A 15476-nucleotide genomic window follows, 5' to 3' on the forward strand; every position below is an offset into this window, starting at 1 on the left:
GGACACAAAATGACCACTCAGAAATCTATGGCCTTTTTATATACAATAATGAACCCACAGAAAGAGAAAGTAAAAAAACAATACCATTTACCATTAAAAAAAAAAAATTAAGATACCTATGAATAAACTTAACTAAGGAGGTAAAAGACCTGTACTCAGAAAACTGCAGGACCTTGAAAAAAGAGGTAGAGGAAGACATAAACAAATGGGAGAACATACAATGCTCACGGGTTGGTAGAATTAGCTTCATTAAAATGTCCATACTATCCAAAGCAATCTACATATTCAATGCAATCCCCATTAAAATACCAAGGATATACTTCAAAGACCCAGAACAAAATCTCCAAAAATTCATCTGGAATAAAAAGACCCCGAATAGCTACAGCAATCCTGAGAAAGAAGAACAAAGTTGGAGGGATCAGTATACCAGCTATCAAGCTACATTACCAAGCCTCTGTACTGGCAAAAGAACAAACATATAGACCAATGGAACAGAACAGAGAACCCAGAAATAAACCCAAGCCATTATGTTCAATTATTATTTGACAAAGGAGGCAAGAGCATACAATGGAGTCACTATAGTCTCTTCAATAAATGGTGTTGGGAAATTTGGTCAGATACATGTAAAAAATGAAACTAGATCATCAACTTACACCATACACAAAAACAAACTCAAAATGAGTAAAGGACTTAAATGTAAGACGGGAAACCATAAAAATCTTAGAAGACTCCATAGGCAGAGAAATATCAAATATATTTCATAGTAATACCTTTACCGATACAGCTCTTACGCAATGGAGACTGAGAAAATAAACAAGTGGGACTACATCAAAATAAAAAGCTCCTTCACAGCAAAAGAAACCATCAACAAAACAACAAGAAAGCCCACTGTATGAGAGAACATATTTGCCAATGTTATCTCCAATAAGGGTTTAATCTCCAACGTTTATAGGAAACTCATACAACTTAAGAAAAGGAAGATAAACCATCCAATCAAAAAATGGGCAAAGGACCTAAACAGACACATTTCAAAAGAGGACAAACAGAAGGAAGAGACATATGAAAACATGCTCAAAGTCACTAATCTTCAGAGAGATGCAAATCAAAACAACAAGATAGCATCTTACACCTGTCAGAATGGCTATCATGAACAAATCAACAAACGACAAATCCTGGCAAAGATGAGGAGAAAAAGAATACTTGTGCACTGCTGGTAGGAATGCAGACTGGTGCAGCCACTGTGAAAAACACTATGGAGATTCCTCAAAAAATTAAAAACGGAACTCCTATTTGACCTTATTCCCACTTATAAAAATATACCCTAAGAAACCAGAAACACTAATCAGAAATAATATATGTAATAATATATGTACCCCTATGTTCATTGCAGCACAATTTATAATAGCTAAAATTCAGAAACAGCCTGAGTGCCCACTAGCAAATTAGTGGATTAGAAAACTGTGGCATAACTACTCAATGGAATACTATTCTGTCATAAAAAAGAAGGAACTTTTACCATTAGCAACAGCATGGATGGAACTGGAGAGCATTATGCTAAGTGAAATAAGCCAGTTGTAGAAAAATAAATATCACATGATCTCACTCATATGTGGGATATAATGATCAACAGAAACTGATGAATAAAAATAGATCCAGAGACAAATGGCAGGGAAGAAGGGGAGGGTTAGAGATCAACCAAGGACTTGTATGAATGCATATTAGCATAATCAATGGACACAGACACTGGAGTAGTGGGGGCTTTCCCTCAGGAGTAGGAGTGATGGGAGGGGGCGTCAATCAGGGAGAAAGTAGAGATATATTAAACTTTAAACAATAAAACAAAAAGAAAAATTAATAAAATATATAATACTTTACAAATGTCAAAAAAATTAATAAAATATATAATACTTTACAAAAGGTTACAAGTTGTTTTTCTCTCGCTAGAAGCTTTTACGCTCAGTTAGACAACTCTGCACTCTCTAAATGATCACTTAACCAAGTCAACCTGTTTATTCCTTTTGTTGGAACAAGTACAGGCACAAGCAATTAAAAAAAAAATGTTAAAAATAAAAACCAATGTTAGATTTGAAACACATTATGTTTCTTATCTCTCCAAAAATTTCTTACCTGATTAAGTTTTCCATATAGAAATGTTCAAATCAGACTGCATTCCCTACCACTAAGTTCACATTATAGAAAACATCAAATAGAAGTGTAACTATTATGTTCTAAACAGAGTGAAAACAGAACACAGAAGCGTTAACCAGAGATTAGTGCTATCAAATTAAGATAGATCAGCATATATCTATATATTATGAATGTGATTTAAGGTAAAAAATACATTGCTAATTTCTTAAAATTGAAATACCAGGAAATAATCCTATATAATAAAAGGCTAATATGCAAATCGACCAAATGGCAGAATAATTGGTAGCTATGATGCTCACTGACCACCAGGGAGTGGGCCTAAGCAGGCAGATGGACATCTCCCGAGGGGTCCGACTGTGAGAGGGCACAGGCTGGGCTGAGGGATACCCCCCCCCCCAAGTACACAAATTTTCGTGCACTAGTTCTCTAGTCTTTGGATAAAAATGCAGCCACTGAAAGGTCAAAAAAGAAAAACACGTATTAAAAAACTTATCATTTGGGCTAGCATTAGAGGCCTTTGTTTTCTCTTTAACTACACAGAAAAACATGTCCTTTAACATTTTACCTAAAAACCAGGCATTTATTGAAACTATTTTATTATTCATTTTCTTCTAAAAGTTCTGAGGTCAATTATAAAGGATATTATGGAGATCACTAAATCCTTATTTTCTCTCTCTAGAATAAGAACATCATAAAAAAGTCATCTGGTCATTTAAAGTTTTGATTTAAAAAAACAAAGAGTAGCCCTAGCAGATGTGGCTCAGTGGATAGAGCGTTAGCATGCAGACTGAAGGGTCTTGGGTTCGATTCTGATCAAGGGCACATATCTGGGTTGCGGACTTGATCCCCAATAGGGGATGTGCAGAAGGCAGCCAATCAGTGATTCTCATCATTGATGTTTCCATCTCTCTTCCTCTCCCTTCCTCTCTGAAATCAATAAAAATGTTTTAAAAAATTAAAAAATAAAATTAAAAAACAGAGTAAAACACAGACAAAATACACCAATAACATTTAGTGCAAAAATTTTGGCAGGATTCTCTGGGAAGAGGGATGCTCACAGAAGCTTCCTCGGTGCCTCTCTTCTCTCTGGAATGGCCTCAGGGTCCGCCTTAGTCAGAAGTATGATGTGGTTTTTAAAGTGACAGATGGCTTTCAAGCCTATGAAAAGCTGTATTCTTAAAGCACAGATATCCATATTGACAGGTGGGCAAGCCTAATAAAGGAAAAATCACAAATTTAACCAAGGAAAAAATATACATAAACTTTAATCTTCAAAAATCCGTCTGTTTATTTGATAAAGTCTCTCCTACCCTAACCCACTAAAAAAACTCCTCAAAATTCCCATTCTTATCAGAACAAGAAGGTTATCTTATCAAACTATCTACTTTATATGTCAAAGAGTACTCTTTCTGAATGAATTCAGAAAGTGGGTGTGCCTGAGGCCCTCACAGCAGTGGGGACTCCCCATGTCTGGGAGTGCAGCCACTCAGGGAAATCCCACTAACAGCATGCTGGCTTGGGGGTATGGCCAAAAGGAGATCCAAGGCAAAATGAGATACTACAAAAAGGCATTCCACTGCACAGAGAGTACATAAAATAGTTTCTTAGTAGATGGGTGTGTAGGATGAAAATGCTTGTATGTTCAGATGGCCCCTGACTCTTTGGTCCTTAAGTGTGAACACTGCCTAGAATGCCTGACAGGTTGGGTGTGTCAGGTAAACTGGAGGAAATCTGGGTCCTGTCCTTGTAAGGGAAGATTAATTCAATTAGAATGGATAAGAAAGATAACAGAATAACTCTTTCAGGGAGCTCACAAGACATTCATGTTATAGCAGGGTTATCCATGTGAAGGCTGCCAGGCTCATGCCTCCTGCATTCACACTGTTTGATTTCGAGGTCATCTTCCTTGTCCATTTGTACAGCATGCTTGGGGAAATACCTCCATTCATGTTTTCATCCCTAAGAAGAGTAAGGTGGCTCTGGCTAGTGCTGAAGAGCTAGAATCTGAGAGGAATGGGAAAAAAAGATATATGCCTCTTGGGCCAAACTCTGAGGCTGTGAAATCTTTTTCAGACCCCTCAGCTCCCAAAGCCTGAGTCAGCTTTAGTCAAGTGGCTAAATGCATGCTCACTCAGGTGGCATCTGGAATTTCAGAATGGTAGGGATGCAAGGATGGGGGAGCCATGAGGTGTGATCACCATCCTGCCCTGTGTACGCTCCAGAGGACAGGTCTCAAGTGCAGCAGCCCCAACCAGCTACTGGTCTCTCTTCTTTTCTCCCTTCCTCTATTTTGGTTCCTTCCCTCTGGTTTTATGAGACTGAGAAGACCTGAAAGTATGATTTATTTTCTTTATTTTCCCTTCTTTTCCTTAAGAGTTTTATTGACATATCATTCACATACTATACAATTCACCCATTTAAAGCATACAACTGAATGGTTTTTAGTATAATAGTGTTTAATAAACAGATATGTGCAACCAACACCAGTCAACTTTAGAACACTTTCGTCATCTCAAAAAAAAAAAAAAAACCACAAAAAAAAAACCTATATACCCTTTTGCTATTGTCCCCCTCTCTCATCCATCCCAAACCTAAGCAACAAGTAATATACTCTTTTTCTCTATTGGTTTGCCTATTATGGACTTTTATATAAATGAAATCATATAAATATGTGTGTGATCTTTGGTAACTGGCTTCTTTCAAGACTCATCCATGTTATAGTGCTAAAAGGGTCATCTATGTTATAGCAAGGTTCATCCATATTATGGCACTTCCATGTGTCAGTTTCCATGTGTTCATCCATGTGTCAGTGCTTCATTTCGTTTTATGGCCAAATAATATTCTGTTATATATCACATTTTGTTTATCCATTCATCAGCTGATGAACATATGGATTGCTTTCACCTTTTAGTTATTGTGAATAATGTTGCTATACACATTTGTGTATAGTGTGTGGACATTTTGTGTAGATGTATTTTTTTCTCATTTCTCTTGGTCATATACCTAGAAGTGGAATCACTGGGTCACAGGGTAACTCAATGTTTAACTGTTTGAGGAAATATCAGACTTATTTCAAGGTGGCCACAGCATGTTATATTCTCTCAAGCAATGTATGAGTGTTCCAATTTCTTAGCATCCTCACCAACATTTGTTATCTGACATTTTTATTATAGCTTTGATCCTACCTCAATCTATTATATATCTCTCACTCTACCATCACTACCTATGTAAGCCTATGTCTTTTCTGAGTTTTGTTTTGTTTTTCTTTTTTCTTAAAGGCATGGTGTGAGGAGAAGAAAGGGGCAAAGAATCTGTCAACTTTCAATTTTTAGTAGGATAACGACCTTTATTTAAAAAATAATCTATTTAAAAGGCTATGTGTATATCTTAACCACAAACAGAAAGACAAAGAAAAGATGCGATTCCGGCTTCCCAAGAGCTGAAGGTAGGCAGCAAGCTTCGTCAGCAACAAAAAAGCTACAGGTTGGGCCACAACAAAAAAAGAGTTACTAAGAACTCAAATCACATAAAACTCAAGATCGCCTATCCTAACCTGGGCAACAGTGATAACAGGAGAGTGCCTCAGTCACTTTAGCACTTTACAGTGCTGGCTTACTAAAATAACAATCATTACTGAGCACTTAGTTTTCCAGGAAAATGTGTTCCAGATGCCTTTTATGATAGACATAAACTAACCTGTGAAATACAAGCCATCATGATTTTGGGGTTTCCTGCAGCCTATATGTTGTTCATAACAAACATTCATTCAAGCAGCTTATAAGCCAGAGGTAATATACCATACGATGAATATCATAAAAATGATCCGTATATTTTTGAGAACAGAAATTCAACATCAGAAAACATAGAATTTCATCATAGATGACCTATGTTTATTTTGTAGTCAAGAACTTTGCACAGAATAAGCATACTAAAAATGAGATTACTGATCTAACATATCCATTAACCCCTACATTTAGTCTATGGAAACATAAAAGATTGTTGAAGACTTGTAAAATAACAAAAGAATTATAGGCATATCTGATAACAATATAAAAAAATTATTTTAATGCACTTTATTCAATTTTGTATTCTTGAATATGCTAATTTCTAAGCTGAAGTATTAATAACTACATATAATTACCACCAACATTTCTGTTAAAAAAATAAAACTGCAGAATATTATAGTTGTGAGGTACTCTCTCTGAAGTTACGTTACACTATATTCTTTACCAAATTTTCAAAACTATGTACTAAATTCTGAGTGAAATGTTTTCAAAATAATCTTAAATATTATCATCTAAACCATGAATCAAAAATTGCTTACTATTTTACATTCAAAGGTTCTAATTCAATAAACAAGATCTTAAGACCTACTGTTACCTCACTTACAACCAAAAGCGCATTTACAAGTGTGCATTCATTCCTTTTTCATCTAACATTGCACTGTCATAATAATGTAGTTCTAACCTTCAGGGTGGAGTCCACATACGGGTCCTCCTCACGAGCGGCCGCCGCACTGCACCGCACTGTGAAACACTGCAGGTTGTTACTGAGGAAGAGGAAAAAGGCCACTTAGCAAAGTGGAGGCCAAAAATGTGTCCATAGCTGGGAGAATTTTACAGGTGAACAGAACTATGGCCAAGATGGAAGATGCAAGAATCTGTCATATGCTGATGAGGTAGAATGCTTATCAAGGAGAGTCCTCAAATCCCTATAGTGTATTTTTTAAAACATAACTGGTCCTCTCCTTACTCCTATTGAATCATAATTTCTAGGGGCTAATCCAGACGTGAGTGTCTCCACAGAATCCTACATTTGGCTCTGGTATACACCCCTAGTTAAGAACCAGGGATCTAGGTCAAATAGTCTCATTTTACAGACAAATGATGCCACCAGGATCAGTCCAGGGTACAGAGAATTCAATATCAAAGCCAAAATTAGAACCCAAATTATTGACTATTATCTCTAGCCCACTCATCTCAGGATAAAATTGAGCTTGGATTATGCCAGACAACACACTTGATGCAAACACAAATCCAGTGGTAGAACAGAAAATCAGAGGCTGTCTGATGGAATGTTCAAGTATTATCAATCCAGCAGCGTGTTTTAAAGATTATGGCATGGGAAGTTCATGACTGGTCCAAGGCATCCCGAGAATAGAGCGAAATTAGATCCCATGTCTCCACACTCCTCACACTCCTCTATCTCTTTCCACAACCCCAGGCTGCTTCTGTAGAAACAACCCACAGACCCTACAGTAAGTGCACAATAGATGCCTGGTGCCTGGTGGATAAGTCAGCACTGCAATTAAAAACAGTTAACTTAGAAATTGCTTCAAAACCTAACCTGTAGTGAATTCACAGGAATGATTTTTTAAAAAACAAGCCAAAAAGTGGGAGAAGTGAAAATGAACTTTGGTCTGGCCAGTGTAGCTCAGTGGTTGAGCATCAACCTATGAAACAGGAGTTCAATTCCTAGTGAGGATATATGCCCGGGTTTGTGGGCTCCATCCCCAGAGTGGGGCATGCAGGAGATAGCTGATCAATGATTCTCTTATCATTAATATCTCTCTCTCTCTCTCTCTCTCTCTCTCTCTCTCTCTCTCTCTCTCTCTCTCTCTCTCTCTCTCTCTCTCTTCTTCTCCCTTCCTCTGAAATCAATAAAAATGTGTGTTAAAAAGAGAAAATGAACTCTGATAAAATAAAAAGGTGAAAGACTAAAGCAAATCTAACAATAATTTGCACAATGTAGGGAAGGGGCATCAGTCAACTCTCTCCATCTGTTTGTTGGGGCTTCCACTTCAGCCTCAGCCCACTGCCATTTCTGTCGATTTCCACAAAGTCCTAGGACATGATCTCTAAAGCCATGACAATAGCACCACCACTTAGAAATTTAGAGTAGAGAGCATTCTCAGGAATTAAAATGATTAGAAAGTACTTTGAGACAATGAGGAACAAAACAGCACTCACAGTGGGGCCAATAACCGAAAGTCTAATAATGAAAGTAGTGGGTTACTGTTAGGGTTTAGAGCAGTGGTTTTATCCTTTCTAATGCCACGACCCTTTAACACAGTTCCTCATATTTTGGTGACCCACAACCATAAAATTATTTTTGTTGCTACTTCATATCTGTAATTTTGCTACTGTTATGAATTGTAATGTAAATATATGTGTTTTCTGATGGTCTTAGGGGACCCTGCTAGAGGTTCTCAACCTGTGGGTCTCGAACCACATGCTGAGAACCGCTGGTCTAGAGTTAAAAAGATTGGCTCCTCTGACTCCCCTCCACTTCAGCTTCTGGCTACTGTTGGAGCACAAAGGAGCATCATAAAAAATTAAAGTGAACTGAAATGTGCTACCTGGAAACATGTCCAGGACATGCTGCTAATCATGCTGAACAGTGGATACATGATCCACTCCTGTGAAAAACAAATCATAGTAGTATTTTTTTTTAAGTCAAAGAAACATGTTGATGTGGTTGACTCTGAGAAGTAGGACTCATTTATGCATTGCTATAAGGGTAACATTTTGCATGATTTTATATTCTTATATTAAAATCTCTTCTATTGCTTTTTTTAAGGGTCTATAAACATACTGGTATGCAAAATCACATGACTTACACTTAAAAGAGGATGGGGGGTTAGAGGGTCCACTCAGTAAATTCTATGTCCTGTAACATCTGTGCAATGAGATGGAGGAAAGATGGATACTCTTTGCATCAATATTTTGGAAAACAAATTGATATTTTATTCCTTCTTTCTTCCTCTATTTTTTCCCTTTGTTTCTGAGATGCTATAATTTTCTGGGTTTCTCCATATCCTTGAAGATTCTTCTCTTCCTCTTCTTGCTTCATAAATGTGACCTTCACCAGACTTTTACTTTTTCCCCCATTTTTTAAATTAAGGTATTATATGTGTACATATATCTTACCATTGCCCCTCCCCCCCCCCACTTCACTCCCATAGTTGCCCTCTAACCACAGTGGTTTGCTTCCATTGCTTATGCTTATATGCATGCATACAAGTCCTTCTGTTGATCTCTTATCTCCCCCTCCTCTCCCTAACCTTCCCACTGTAATATAACAGTCTCTTTGATGCTTTATTGCCTCTGTATCTATCTTTTTGTTCATAAGTTTATAATGTTCTTTATTATCCACAAATGATTGATGATGTGGTATTTTTCTTTGATTGACTGGCTTATTTCACTTAGCATAATGCTCTCCAGTTCCATCCAGGTCCCTGCACATGGTAAGAATTCCTTCTTTTTTATGGCAGCATAGTACTCCATTAGTACCAAAATTTTCTGATCCAGTAATCTGCTCACAGACACCTAGGCTGTTTACAAATATTAGCTATTGTAAATTGTGCTATGAACATTGAAGTGCATATATCCTTTCTGACTGGTTTCTAGTTTCTTAGGATATATTCCTAGGAGTGGGATTACTGGGTCAAATAGGAGTTCCATTTTTAGCTTTTTGAGGAAACTCCATACTGTTCTCCACAGTGGTTGCACCAGTCTGCATTCCCACCAGCATCTCCACATCCTCACCAACACTTGTCTGTTAATTTGTTGATGATAGCCATTCTCACAGGTGTGAATGGTACCACATTGTCATTTTGATTTGGATCTCTCAGATAATTAGTGACTTTGAGCATGTTTTCATGTGTCTGTTCGCCTTCCATCTGTCTTTTTTAAAAAATATTCTATTTAGGTCCATTGCCCATTTTTTTATTGGATCACTTAACTTCCTTTTATAAAGTTGTATAAGCTGTCTGTAGATGTTGGAATTAAAACTTTATCAGTGATAACATTTGCAAATATGTTCTCCCATAAAGCGAGCTTTCTTGTTTTGGTGATGGTTTCTTTTCTGTGAAAAAGCTTTTTATTTTGATGTAGTCCCATTTGTTTATTTTCTCTTTAGCTTCCATTGCTCTACGGGTAGTATCAGTGAAGTTCTTTGGGCATATGTTTGAGATTTTGCTGCCTGTGGATGCCTCTAGTATTTTTATGGTTTCCCATCTTATGTTTAAGTCATGTATCCATTTTGAGTTTATTTTTGTGTATGGTGTGAAGTTGGTGATCTAGTTTCATTTTTTTTTGCATGTATCTGTCCAACTTTCCCAAAACCATTTATTGAAGAGACTGTCTTGAATCCATTGTATGTTCATTCCTCCTTTGCAAATATTAATTGAGCATAGTGGTTTGGGTCGGTATCTGGGTTCTATATTCTGTTCCATTGGTCTATATGTATGTTCTTGTGCCTGTACCAGGCTGTTTTGAGAACAGTGGCTTTGTAATACAGCTTGAAATCTGGTAGAGATCCCTCCTACTTTATTCTTTCTCAGGATTGCTGTGGCTATTCGGGGTCTTTATTATTATTATTCCAGCTGAATTTTAGGAGAATTCTTTCTAGCTCTGTGAAATATGTCGTTGGTATTTTAATGGGGAGTGCACTGAATCTATAGATTGCTTTGGGTAGTTTGGACATATTAATGATGTTGATTCTACCAATCTATGAACATGGTATGTTCTTCCATCTGTTTACATCTTGTCTATCTCTTTTTTCAGTGTCCTGCAGTTTTCTGCATATAGGTCTTTTACCACCTAAGTTTATTCCTACGTATCTTGATTTTTTATTTGCGATGGTAAATGGGATTGCTTTTTTAGTATCGCTTTCTGTAAGTTCACTATTAGTGTATAGAAATGCCATAGATTTCTTGACATAAATTTTGTATCCTGCTACCTTACCGAATTCATTTAAGTCAATTAGTTTTTTGATAGATTCTTTTGGGGCTTTTTATGTACAATATCATGTAATCTGCAAATAAGAACACCTCTACTTCTTTTCCAATTTGGATGCCTTTTATTTCTTCTTCTTGTATAATTGCAATGGCTAATACTTCCAGTACTATGTCAAACAGGAGTGGTGACAGTGAGCATCCCTGTCTTGTTTCTGTTCTTAGAGGAAATGGTTTTAGTTTTTGTCCATTGAGTATGTTGTTAGCTGTGGGTTTATCATATACAGCTTTTATTATGTTGAGGTATGATCCTTCTATTACAACCCTGTTGAGAGTTTTTATCAAAAAAGGATGTTGGATTTTGTGGAATGCTTTTTCTGCATCAATTGATATGACTATGTGATTTTTATCTCTCAATTTGTCTATGTGATGTATCACGTTTATGGATTTGCAGATCTTGTACCATCCTTACATCCCTGGGATAAATCCTGCTTGGTCATGGTGTATGATCTTTCTGATGTACTGCTGGATCCAATTTGCTAGAATTTTTGTTGAAGATTTTTGGCATCTATGTTCATGAGGGATACTGGCCTGTAATTCTCTTTCATTGTATGGTCTTTATCTGGTTTAGGTTGATGCTGGCTTCATAGAAGGAACATGGAAGTGTTCCTTCTTCTTGAATTTTTTGGAATAGTCTGAGGATGACAGGTTTTAGTTCTTCCTTGAATGTTTGGTAAAACAACCCTATGAAGCCGTCTGGTTCTGCGCTTTTCTTTGCCAGAAGCTTTTTGATGACTGCTTCAATTTCTTCCATAGTTATCGGTCTATTGAGCTGTTTAGATTTTTCCCGAGTTTTGGAAGGTTATATTTTTCTAGGAATATGTCCACTTCCTCCAGGTTGCCCAGTTTGTTAGAATAGAGTTGTTCATAGTATTTTTAAAAATAAATCTTTATTGTTCATATTATTACAAATGTTCCTCATTCCACCCCCCCTCCATTGCTCCCCTCCACCAGGTTCCCACCCCACCCTCTGGCCTTTCCCCACTCCCCACTGTCCTCATCCATAGATGCACAGTTTATGTTTAGTCTCTTCCCGCAACCCCCTCTCCCCTTTTCCCCGAGAATCATCAGTTCACTCCCCTTCCATACCTGATTCTATTATATTCACCAGTTAATATTGTTCATCAGATTTTTTTTTTTTAATTCCCTTGGTTTTTAGATTCACTTGTTGATAGTTACGTATTTGTTGTTCATAGTTTTTATCTTTATTTACATTCTCTTCCAGAAGAACCCCCTTCAGCAATTCATATAATTCTGGTTTGGCAATGATAACTCCTTTAGCTTTTTTTTTTATTAGTGAAGCTCTTTATCTGGCCTTCGATTCTGAGTGATAGCTTTACTGGGTAGATTATTTTTGGCTGTAGGTTCTTGCTATTCATCACCTTGAATATTTCTTGCCATTCCTGTCTGGCCTGCATGGTTTCTGTTGAGAAATCAGTTGACAATCGTATAGGTGCTCCTTTATAGGTAACTACCTGCTTTGCTCTTGCTGCTTTTAATATTCTTTGTCTTTTGCTCTTGAAATTTTAATTATGATGTGTCTTGGTGTGGACTTCTTTGAATTCCTTTTGTTTGGAGTTCTGTGCGCTTCCTGGACTTGTAAGTCCACCAGGTGGGGGAAGTTTTCTGTCACTATTTCTTTCAGTATGTTTTTGATATCTTGCTCTCTCTCATCTTCTGGGACCCCCATAATTCTGATGCTGGTTCGCTTAAAGTTTTCCCAGAGGTTTCTTACATTATCTTCAACTTTCTGGATTCTCTTGTCTTCTTGCTTCTACGGAGGGGTGTCTTCTGGCTCTTTATTCCAAATCCTTGACTTGATCCTTGCGATCTTCCATTCTGTTTTTAGGACTCTGTATAATATTTTTTATGTCAGACAATGTATTCTTTATTTCTTGTTGATCCCTTATTATTTCTTATTGATCCCTTATTAGTTTTATTGATCCCTTTTCATCTCCTCATAGGTCTTATCGACCTTTTCTATGAAATTCTTGAAAAACCTTATAAGCGTGATTTTGAACTCTATATCCAGTCTCTTTTCCTCCATTTCTTTTGTTTGTGATCTATTTCCTTGTCTCATCATTTTCACAGCTTCCCTGAGTTGGTAGGATGGCTTTGTGTGCTAAGGTGTCCTATATGGTTCATTGAGTAAGCCTCCCAGTTACCTGAGGTGGACAGCTTTGGTGTAGCCCTTTGTGGGTTGTGTGTGCAGTCTTGTTGTTAAGTCTTGCTTGTTGTTGGTATCACTGGGAAGCGTTGATCTCCAAGCCAATTGGCTACGAGGATCAGAAGTGTCTCAGTTAGGAGGGTTTCTGTATTCCACTTAAATGGGGGCGGAGTCTTGAGGTGGCACAGACAATCTTTGTTGAATCCCACACAATTGGTTGCAGATGCACACACCTCTTTGGTATAGGCACAGACAAGCTTTAGATTCCTGTCTGCCCCTCCCTAGGAGAGTCCTATTGGCAGCGAACAAGGAAGCTAGCCACTGGAAGGGCCTCTGTGCTCTGCTTGGATGGGGTGATGCAGATAAGCTTTATTCAGCCCCTCCCTACGAGGGTCTGGTTTCTGAGTCCCACAGGAATGGCCGCTAGCTTCACACACCTCCGAGAGATCTCTACCCACTGCCCAACAGTCTGACCTCTCCCTCTCTGGGGCCGTCTATCAGTGCAATAGGGTGGTTCTGTTTTCCTCCCAAACAAGAAAGCCAGCCACGCATTAGCTGTCCGCCCTTACTGTGCGCAGAGAACAAGCCGGTAGCAAACTCAGCCCGCCCTCTCCGCATTCCGCCAGCAAGCCGGCAGCGAACTCTGTGGGCCACCTTTTCACGCGCACAGTTTTCTGCACCTTCACAGTTCCTGAGGTTCAGCGCGCCTTCTTTCTCCTTCCCAGATGGTAAAGCCTCCCCTCAGCCAGCCGTCTGGCGCCTCAGGGTGATGTTTCCCCTATTTTTCAGTTCCAAACTCAAACTTGTTGTGGTAGGCTGCATTCGAGTGTCTGCCCTATGCCGCCATCTTGGGTTGTTTTTTTGTTGTTGTTGTTCATAGTATTTTTTAACAATCCTTTGTATTTCTGTGGAGTCTGTTGTTAACTCACCTCTTTCATTTCAGATTTTGATTATTTGGGTGCTCTCTCTTTGCGTCTTGATGAGCCTAACTAGAGGTTAATCAATCCTGTTTATATTTTCAAAGAACCAGCTCTTGGTTTTGTTGATCTTTTGTATTATTTCTTTGGTTTCTATGTTGAATATTTCTACTCTGATTTTTATCATTTCCTTCCTTCTGCTTACACTGGGCTTTTCTTGTTGCTCTTTTTCTAACTCTTTGAATTGTAGGGTTAGGTAAGTTATTACCATTGTTTTTTGTTTTTCATAATAGGCTTTTAGAGCTATGAACTTCCCACGTGACTGCTTTTGCTGTGTCCCATAGATTTTGGATTGCTGTGTTTTCATTGTCATTTGTTGCCATGATGTTTTTTATTTCTTCTTTGATCTCTCTGGTAACCAGGTCATTGTTTAGTAGCATGCTATTTAGTCTCCAGGTGTTTGATTTTTTTGGATTGTTTTTATTTTAGTTGATTTCTAGTTTTATGCCACTGTAACCTGAGAAGATGCTTGATATGATTTCTATCTTCTAGAATTAGAAGGGACTTTGCTTATGACCCAAAATATGGTTTATCTTTGAAAATGACCCATGTGTATTTGAGAAAAATGTATATTCTATGGCAATGGGATGAAATGTTCTGAATATGTCAATTCATTCCATCTGGTCTAGTGAGTCATTTAGGATTGATGTTTCTTTGCTTATTTTTTTTTTGTTTAGAAGATTTGTCCAATGGTGATAGTGGGGTATTAAAGTCCGCTACTATGATTGTATTGCTGTCAATCTCTCTCTTGATATCCTCTAGCAGTTTTTTTTATGTATTTGGGCGCTTCTGTATTGGGTGTGTACATGTTTACCAGAGTTATCTCTTCTTGTTGAATTGTTCCCTTTAGTATTATGAAGTGGACTTCATTATCTCTTGTTATGTCCTTCACTTTGAGATCTAATTTGTCAGATATAAGTATTGCTACCCCATCCTTTTTTTCATTTTCAATCACCTGAAAAACCTTTCTCCATACCTTCACCCTCAGTCTGTGTCTTTTTTTCTGAGGTGGGATTCTTATAGATAGCAGATATAAGGGTCATGTTTTCTTATCCACTCAGCTTCCCTGTGTCTTTTGAATGGGGCACTTAATGCATTTACGTTTAAAGTTATTATTGATAAGTACTTATTTGTCACCATTCTTATTCTTTGCCCAAGTGTTCCTTCTTTGCTTCTTTTTTTTTTTTTTTTTTTTTTTTACAACAGACCCTTTAGCATTTCTTGCATTGCTGGTTTGGTGGTGGTAATATTCCTTTAGTCTGTTTTTGTCTGTGAAGCTCCTGATTTCACCTTCAATTTTGATTGATAGCCTTGGTGAGTACAATGTTCTTGGATTCAGACCCTTCCTTTGCATGACTTTGTATATTTCATTCTATTCCATTCTGGA

The 15476-nt window shown here is 37.6% G+C and overlaps 1 protein-coding gene across 9 annotated transcripts in view; it reads right to left on the minus strand.

Moving 5' to 3' along the window:
- HPS3 (HPS3 biogenesis of lysosomal organelles complex 2 subunit 1) overlaps positions 1-15476 on the minus strand; it is a 59908-nt gene that overhangs the window by 30433 nt on the left and 13999 nt on the right. For 8 of the 9 annotated variants that reach the window (XR_006742110.1, XR_006742109.1, XR_006742113.1 and 5 more), the window contains exons 6-7: positions 6616-6697; positions 3207-3361 (exon numbers count right to left, since the gene is read on the minus strand). Coding sequence is in view for 4 of the 9 variants with exons in the window: in XM_045584100.1 (XP_045440056.1) it covers positions 3207-3361; positions 6616-6697 (237 nt within the window). In the remaining 5 variants the exon portion in view is untranslated. The remainder of the gene's footprint in view (positions 1-3206; positions 3362-6615; positions 6698-15476) is intronic. The other variant, XM_045584101.1, reaches the window with a different exon arrangement.

Source organism: Pipistrellus kuhlii, unplaced genomic scaffold (assembly GCF_014108245.1).
Source record: "Pipistrellus kuhlii isolate mPipKuh1 unplaced genomic scaffold, mPipKuh1.p scaffold_m20_p_2, whole genome shotgun sequence".
In the NCBI taxonomy this organism is placed as follows: Eukaryota; Metazoa; Chordata; class Mammalia; order Chiroptera; family Vespertilionidae; genus Pipistrellus; species Pipistrellus kuhlii.